This window comes from Magnolia sinica, chromosome 17, assembly GCF_029962835.1.
Source record: "Magnolia sinica isolate HGM2019 chromosome 17, MsV1, whole genome shotgun sequence".
Taxonomy (NCBI): domain Eukaryota; kingdom Viridiplantae; phylum Streptophyta; class Magnoliopsida; order Magnoliales; family Magnoliaceae; genus Magnolia; species Magnolia sinica.
Window position 1 is genome coordinate 24,428,830 of NC_080589.1, and position 9,490 is coordinate 24,438,319.

The 9,490-nt window shown below is 38.6% G+C and overlaps 1 protein-coding gene across 1 annotated transcript; it reads left to right on the forward strand.

Annotated features, from left to right (window-relative positions):
- The first annotated feature begins 403 nt into the window (after window positions 1-403).
- On the forward strand, window positions 404-6,195 carry LOC131230992 (phospholipase A1-II 1-like). Its single transcript, XM_058227037.1, has 2 exons — window positions 404-1,132; window positions 5,461-6,195. The coding sequence occupies exons 1-2, from the start codon at window positions 557-559 to the stop codon at window positions 6,097-6,099; spliced, it is 1,215 nt and encodes a 404-aa protein (XP_058083020.1). The 5' UTR covers window positions 404-556; the 3' UTR covers window positions 6,100-6,195.
- The last annotated feature ends 3,295 nt before the right edge of the window (window positions 6,196-9,490 follow it).

The following is a 9,490-nucleotide window of genomic DNA, read 5'->3' on the forward strand; positions in this document are numbered from 1 at the left end:
CACTTATTTCCTTGGATCTTAGACTCTTTAATTTTTCAATCTTGACCTCCATAGATCTAATGCTTTACTTGATAATTCTTTAGACATTAAATTTATGCTTTAAGCATAATTTTTTCCTTAGCTCTCAAAATTATGTCGTAAGAGAAAACATGTATAATTAGATCAATTAAGCACGTTTATGTTTATAAAACTAATGCATAACAAGGAGGAAATATACAATATTTAACCCTTAACAATTTACCTCCAATTCCATTTCTCATTTTAATCCATTTACAAGCTCATAAACAAGCTTAGTACCAATAAATGTCAGTAAAAAAAAAAAAATTGCTAATCAAAGATAAAGTTGCAGCGTGAGAGCTGAGTTGGGAACGTGTAACATACGCTGATTTTCTTGTTAGAATGTATCAACGGACTCACTTCATGGAAATATCTTCCACACATGTATAGATAATCAAACCTAGGGCTCTATCATTTTCTATAAATAGATGCATGGGAGAAAAGGGGCACACAGGCCACACTCTTCATTTTTCACACATGCTTGATTCAGCTCCCATTAATGGCTGGAAGCATTGCAAACCGATGGAAGGAGATCAGTGGCAACGATAACTGGAAAAACCTGCTTGATCCTCTCGACATCGACCTACGACGGAGCATCCTTAACTACGGTGACTTGAATATAGCTGTTGCTGCTGCTTTCAATGCGGAGAAGGCATCGAAGAACTATGGCACTAGCCGGTATTCGATGGCGAACTTGTTCGACAAGGTAGGCATAGTGAAAGGAAATCCATTCAGATACAATGTGACCAAGTTCTTCTATGCGACATCTAAGATCAAGCTGCCTGAACCGTTCTTTATTAGTAACTCAAGCTGGATAGGATACGTTGCGGTGGCCACCGATGAAGGGAAGGTGGCTCTTGGGAGGAGGGATATAGTAATATCTTGGCGGGGAACGCAGCTGGGTTCGGAATGGATAAATGACATCACTGTCTCAATGGTTTCAGCTTCTGAAATATTGGGGAATGCTTCTTCTGGAGGTGGAGCCAAAGACCCAAAAGTGCATGAGGGTTTCTTATCAATCTATACCTCAAATGATCCACAATCCTCCTACAGTAAGACCAGTGCTAGAGATCAGGTAAGTTTGCAACCACAGTAATTCTTTTGTGTGTAACACCTACACCCAAAGCATGATTTAGTAATCTTAACCTAATTAAGAGCAAAAACTACCATGTATCAGCAAGCATGATTTGGATGATTGATCTGTTGGACCAACATGAATGGACAATAATGGTGATATTCTTTTGTTTTGGGCTATGGCCCATTGACATGATAGCCAAACATATCAATGGTACACATGTGCCACATGTGTGGTGAAGATGTTCATGTGTACACGGCACACATCATGGAATTTGATGAAGCTGATGTGGAAGAAGAATTCTTCTTGGAGGCTAAGGAGTTGAGGCTACAATGGAGACTTAGGCTTATTTTCAGCACTCATTATTGAAATGAGCCATTTTCAGTGATTTTTTTTCATTTAGGTTATTTGGTAAATTCAAAAAATTAAGTGCTTAATTTGAATTTTCACATAAAAAATGAGATTTTTTAAAAGCTTCCTTCGTTTGACTTAACACGTAACACAAAATGCAGGAAGTGATTTGAATTAATTTTTTTTTGCTAATTTTGAATACAATATACCTAAAAATTTTGCTAAATGACAGCTTTGCCCTTTTTCGGGCAGGTTTGAAAGTATTAACATGGCAAAGAACCTTTGGCTCCAGATGTATGTTTTATATCCACACTGTTCATCCTTTTTGCCAAATGATTTTAAGGCAAGATCCAAAAAACGAGGCAGATCCAAAGTTCAGGTGGAGCACACCACAGAAAGGGGGGCAATGACGCCCATTAGTGAAACCTTCCTAGGGCCATCATGATGTTTATTTTTCATCCAATCTACTCATGAGGTCATACAGACCTGGATGAACAGAAACACAAATATCATCTTGATCCAAAACTTCAGTGGCCCTAAGAAGTTTTCAATGGTAGTGTTTAATCGCCACTGTTTTAGTAGTGTGGTCCACTTGAGCTTTGGATCTAGATCCCATTTAATATCCTACCTTAAAATGATCTGAAAAAATGGATTGACGGTCTGGATATAACAGATATATCAAAGTAGGGCTCATAGAACTTTGCCGCGTAAACACGGAAGCAATTTCTATGCTTCGGAACCGGAACCAAAACCGGATATGGAAGGAGCATTTTATGGGATAACCTGGTACCACCTTAGCGGGTGTTACCATAAGTCCTGCCTTGAAGCATGTGTTGTATTCACGTGGTAGGTCGATTTCTACATCTCACTTTCGGCCATGGTTGCATAAATGAAGCTGATTCAATTTTCAAGTGGACTGCGTTCATTGAAAACAGTGGTCATTAAACGGCCACCACTATAAACTTTCTAGGGCTGGCCACAATGTTTATTTGCCATCCAAACTATTGATAATGTCACACAGATCCTGAGGTAAAATAACAAATAGCAGCTTGATCCAAAACTTATGTACCCCATGAAAGGTTTTTCATGGTGGGCAGTCAATCCCTACTGTTTGGTTAACATGAGATTTGGATCTGCTTCATTTTTGCTACCATCACCTAATATGAGCTGTAAAAACTGATGAATGACAAAAATATACAATACATACATCGAAGTGGGCCCCATGATCAGGGTATCACCCACTAACGGGTATCACTTAATCCAGCCAGGTGGGTACGACCCTGACAATGAACCCACCTGGTGTATGCATTATTTTCCAGCTTCTTTTAGTGCATGGTCCTAAAATTGAAGTAGATACAAATCTCAGGTGGACCTATGAAACAGTGGTCATTGAATGCCCCCTATTAAAAATTTCCTACAGTCCACCCTACTGTTTATATGCCATCCAACCTGTTGATAAGGTCAAACACAACATCTTGGATGAAGGGAAAACACAAATAGCAGCTTGATCCAAAACTTTTGTGGCTCACAGAAAGTTTTTAATGGCCAATCACCACCGTTTCTTGTGGTGTGGTCCACCTGAGATTTGGATATGTATCATTTTTGGGCTCATGCCCTAAAATGAGTTGGCAAATTGATGGACGACAGTGGATATACAACACATGCATCAAGGTGGCCCCACGGTCAAGGATCGCAGGCTGCAGCTTGATGCACATTTGTTGAAGATGACTTTGATAGCCTACCACAATAATATTTGAAATGGTGGCAACTAGTCTACCATACAAACTGCGTTGCATAGATTATGTGACCATTCAAGTTATGGGTCCCGTTGTAAATGGATCAAAGACAAAATCAAGGTCATCCAGAGATCTAACAATTCAATTTGTGGCTGTAAAATAGATGGTTAAAACTAAATTGGTTGGGGTGTAGTGTCAATGGGCTAATTGGGATGGGCAATAATAGGGTTTCATCTTGTACTTTATAAAAAAAATAAAAATTGAGATAACAAGGGCAAATATGACAAATTGTCAATTTTTAGACATTTATGATTTATGTTTACCAAATAAGTTTATATATATATATATATATATATATATATAGATATATATATATATATATATATATATATATATATATAAATGCTTATTTTCAGATATCAGAACTTCTTTTTTTAAAGACAAATTATCAAACAGATTTTTCAACATTAAAATTCAACACTTTAAGTTTTTAGCACTTAAATTTATTCCAAGAACTTATTTTTTAATTTACCAAACGCCACCTTACATGTAACGCCAAGCTCTATGGGATGTGCCATGATATTTGTATTGCATGCACTCCATTAATTTGTTTGGAACTCATTTTAGAGCATAAGCCCAAACACAAGGGATCCAAAACTCAAGTCCGCCAAACTTGAAGAAATAGTGGATATTGAATGCCCGCCATCGAAACTTTATGGGGTCTCATAAGTTTTGCATCAGGCTGATTTGTGTGTTTTCCCTTAATCTAGGTGGGAATCACCTTATGAAGGGGGTTGGATGGCATATAAACATCATGTGGGCCATAGCAATGTTTTAAATAGTGGGCATTCAAAAAAAAAAAAGAAAAGAAAGTGCGTGGTTGCATCCCCAATGTTTTCGCTGGTGGCCCACTTGAGTTTTAAATCCCTCTCATATTTGAGCTGTCCTAAAATGAATTAGCAAAGTGGATGGACAGAGTGGATATAATAAAAACATCACAAGGGTGTCCCATGGAACTTGTGCTAACCTTGGCCTGCAGGCAAGTCGAATCCGGGTACAGTAGCACTGAAAAATCACTTATCCTTCTTTTTAGCCAACCAAACAAATGAATTATCTGCTCGACAATACATTTCTCGCACCTTGATAATTCATGAAGTCTACATCCATGCATGCGGATGTACATCACGTACGCATGTGTGATCTAAGCCGCTCATTAGGTGGCTGGCAACATATAGATGATTCAGACCAAAAATAATATTGGCCGTCAGTTCATCAGGTGGGCAACAGATGTACATTAAATCTCAACCATGGACAATTCCTTCCAGCTTTCCATTTGCTTTCACATAATTAGCCCACCACATGAGAGGACCAGTCTGACTTTTGGGCTAGGGAATCTGAACGTGGGGTTTCATATTCTTATGTGGAGGGTGGCTGGCATTGACTTCAAAAAAATCAGATGGGAAGATTCAATGCTTTCAACTCTGGATTATTTTCCATTGAATTTGGACGGTTGGACTTGGCTTAACTTTGCAAAGTAGCCATTGGGATGACTACTCTTCCCATAGGAGCCTCGATCCAAGATCCTGATGATTCATCGGGTAGGCCCACCTGGTACTCCCTAACATTGGCAGTTAAGACAAGGCCTACGAAAGTTCAATATAAAGTCTAGCTAAACCGAGCTACTTGTAATTTGATTATCTATTTCATATGTATAATATATTTTTAGAGTATTTTAGAGGTTGGAAAGTTTTGAAATAGTTTAAAATTCTTATTTAAGTTGAGAATTAAAGTCAGAGTAGAAGTTATTTACTAGATTTAATAAATTTATCATTTTAAAAAAGTTTATTATTTTAAAAGATTTAAAATTTTAGAGTTTAAAACTTATATAAATTATATAGAAGGACTTTCTAAAATAGACTTTCATCAATAATATTAATTTTATCTCTCTTTCTAGAGATTTATCTCTCATCATGGATCAAAGTACTACTCTTGAGAAAAAGATGATGATTGCTTCTCTTTATCCATACACCCGGCTAGGGTACAGCTAAATCAGCTCACACACATATACATATGAATGTAGACCTTAGCCATGCATTCTTTTAACACATGCATGGTTCATCTGATTACTAAAATTCCTGATTTTTGGCCCATGCTAAGCTCATTGCAGGGTTGACGGCATGAAAAAATTAACAAAGAGAAAGGTAAAAACCTAACCAAAGGTGTCATTCTCATCTCTGGCAGGTCCTCAGTGAGGTAAGAAGACTAGTGGAACTTTACAAGGACGAAGAAATCAGCATAACCGTGGTCGGCCACAGTATGGGTGCAGCAGTTGCCACTCTCAACGCAGCCGACATTGTCGCTAATGGAGCCAACAAGTCCAATGATCTTCCTAGTAAGCCCTCCTCAGTCACTGCCATTCTCTTCGCAAGCCCTCGAGTTGGGAACTCCGAATTCAAGCTCGCCTTCTCTGCGATGAAAGATCTACGGCTGCTACGTATCAGGAATGCCCCCGATCCTGTCCCTGGTGTCCCTATTTTAGGTTTCGTTAACGTCATCGAGCCAATTCAATATGTGGATATCGGTGTGGAACTATCGATTGACACGGAAAAATCAGACTACTTGAAACCCGAAAACAACAGTCCACATGACTTAGAGATTTATTTGCATGGGGTTGCAGGGACACAAGGGAGTAAAGGAGTATTTGAACTTGAAGTGAATCGTGATGTAGTGCTTGTGAATAGATGGACAGATGCGTTGAAGGATGAGTATCATGTGCCCATTTCATGGTGGATTGAAAAAAATAAAAGTATGGTGCAATCTAATGATGGAACATGGAATTTGGACGACCGTGAGGAAGATGGTGTTGGTGTGGACGTTTGAATTTAAGTGGTTTAATTAGATGGTGTCGTTTACAATAAATAAAATAAATATGAGAATAAATCGTACACGTGTTATATGTATGATGATTTGAGACCGTTCATTGTGGAATGGACCATGGACAAAAGTTACAGTGATGGAACAATCCTAACCATTGTAAAAATGGCGTACAAAGCGTTTCAGTACACCAATTTTTAAATGGTTTTGGTCAATGTAATATACTATTCTTTGTCAGTGATTCATTCTTACTTGTTTCTGATTAATGAATGATCTGGATTATCATATAGATATACCATATGCACCGTGGATGAACTGGGATTTGTCCTCTTGAATGGTTCCATGTTTAATTAGAATAAGCATATGGAAGCTGTAGACCTGGAATCTAAAATAAAATATATTACTGACCTTCTTAAATTTGCTGCTTTTGCCTTTCCTAGTTCTGTTTATATATATATATATATATATATATATATATATATATATATATATATATATATATAAAGTGAACTCATATTTACTTAGTGTGTGGTCCTTAGATTATCCTTTCTCTCTTTTTAGGGGAACCTTGTCTGATGGTTAAGATCTGACTTTGGATGATCAGATCCAAAGTCAAATTTGTTCAGGAAGGATTCTAGACCATTAGATTATCTATTGATAGATCTCAACCATTAGAGATTGGACCAAGTTGAAATTTGACAAATCGGACAAATTTGATGATTGAACGTATCCAAGGGTCCAAATTAAGTATTGAGAGGCCTAATCATGTATTTTCTTAGATTAGTTCTATATCATGCATACTTGATTCGTGGGTTGTGTCAGACATTGCATGGTAATTCTATCGTATGTTGATATAAGTTGTGCGATGAGGCTCATAAATTTCAAAGGCTTATAAACGAGGGAAGATATGATAGTCCGAGCCAACGCCTTGTAGTTCGTGCATATATTATTTATATGCTTGCTTGTGTTGTGAAACTGTTTATTCTGAGTTGAGTTCATGTAGGGTGTTAAACTGGCAATTATATGCCTTGGTAAGACACTGCATGAGATGTCAACCTATGAACTCATGCAACCTATGAATGGATACATCATACATGAGGCTTTAATTATATTACCCTTGATTATTTTGTACAATGTGAGCAGTTACTCGTGCTGGGGCATGACAGAACGGACTCCACGCTTGTATACCTAAATCTTTGCGAGCCTTATAACTTAACTTAAAACGAAGAAAATAAAAGAACTAAACGACTGAGTTGATGAGAATGGTGAACCACTAGGTTGAGTTTTGAAAATTTGAAAAGAAAAAGAGTTACCTGGTTGATTGATGTGAAGAGAAGGCAATAGATCTTTGAATGTAATGCCCCCATTTTCATAGCCCAAGTTTGATACTCTTACTTTGAAACCTGAGTGTTAACTAAGGAAAATGTCACACGTAACTGTGTTTTTCATTAATATTAATTTCCACATATGCATATTGTGATTCATTTAGTGGGAATCAAAAGACAAGTAAAGAGAAGCCAAACATGAGATATCATACCCATGCCATCATCAAAACAAATTCAAAAGTCCACTCAATAGGACCAGATACATGTTGAGAAGTGGAGCCACATCTAGGGCCGCGCACGACCGGTCGTGGACCCCTGCTCGACCAGTCGTGGACTGGCTCGACTCAAAGTCCAACGAGCATCAGTTTTTGGTTCCGAGGTGCTCGACCGGTCGTGGCCCATGCTTGACCGGTCGTGGGGTCTGCTCGACCGGTCGTAGTTACACAGATTCTTTTCCGAATCTGATGCGGACTGCGAATTTCTATGTCGCCTTTTGCAAGGATGCGAAAGGGAAGTTGCCAAAACTATATATTGGGGTCCCTAGGACTATTCTAGGGTTAAGGTGAATATTGAGAAATATTTCTAAAGTGTGGGCAAGGGATTTTCTCTGTACTTCCAAGGGAGAGGTTAGTATATTGCCTTGTAATCTTCGTTCTTTATAGAGAAAGTTTGCATCCATGGTTTTTTTTACCCTAGATTGGGGTTTTTCCACGTATATTTTGTCTTGTGGTTTGTTTTGTATTGCTTTGATCTGTTTCTAGTTTATATTTCTTCATGTTTATCGTTTATGGGTGAGACTTGAGATTGGATCTCGGCTCACTCTGTTGTTGGCGTGCTGCGCAACAATACAAACCCAAAGTAACCAAATATTTCAGAGTAGAGTACCATAACCACCAAAAGAAAAATCAGTAAACTAATTATTGGGCTCCTAGAGCTCGGCCACATACGTGTAGGGCTCCCCATCTCCTGGCTCCTCTTTAACTTCCACAAGAATGTCCTTAGGTAAGGTTTCACCTTAGTCTACACTTGTATCAACTATACTTATTTTTCAATCACGTCAGTGGCTATCTTAGTAAGAATATTCCTCCCTCTCTCCCCCAAGATTTCTTACACAACATATTAGTCAAGTATAAAGGAAAAATTAACAAACACCAATATATCTCACTAAGATATAAATACATGGATGTATGAAATATTCTTCACTAAGGGCCCGTTTGGACGGGGCGATTGAGAGTGATTCGGACGATTTGGATGGGATTCGAGAGTCAAATCCCACAGTGTACGGGTGACGTCTTGTTCGGGTGGGCGAAGAGATAAGGACGAGATGGTTTCAGTGGATTTTTTGTAGGATTCGGTGAATTTGGGCGGATCCTCCTCTCTCTCTCTCTCTCTCTCTGGATTGCGTCTCAAGCCCATCCCACACCCGTCCGTAGCCATCGTATGGACTGCGGGATGGGATAAAAAATGTGTAGACATGGCGGGAGTGGTGGCGGGAGGTAAGTTTTCGTGTGAATCCAGGGTTATAAATGTAATTCCCGTTGAAATCGCGATGGCCATATTCCTCTATCGCCATTGCCATTGTGATCGGATGGTTGGGCTGGTCAGGGCAAAAGTAGGTCTTATTCCTCCCTCCCGGCATGATACGCCATGTTCTATTGTAAATCCTTCATGCATGTCAACCCCCCATGTTATGACAGGGCCATGGCGGTCCGAGATGCATGTCTGTTGTTTGCTTTCTACCATGGCTTCCGGTTATTGTGTAATATGTGTGCATGTTAGATTTTAGCATCAAACTTTGAAATACTCTGCTATATTTACTCTCTTTGTGCTTTAATATTGTTGTGGTCATTGGTTCGTTTGGGTTTTTTGACATTTCGCTGCTGAGGGATTCGGGATTTTGGGGGTTTTGGAATAGTTGCTTTCTCAATCCATGAATTTTGATGAAAATAGGGGTTTTGGGTTATCTAAAATCAATTTTTGCCCATTATGACTATTTGTGCTTTAAAGACGTTGTTTATCAGGTTCAATCATTTGGATTTTCTGAAATTACTTTGCTCATGGTTTCTGAATTT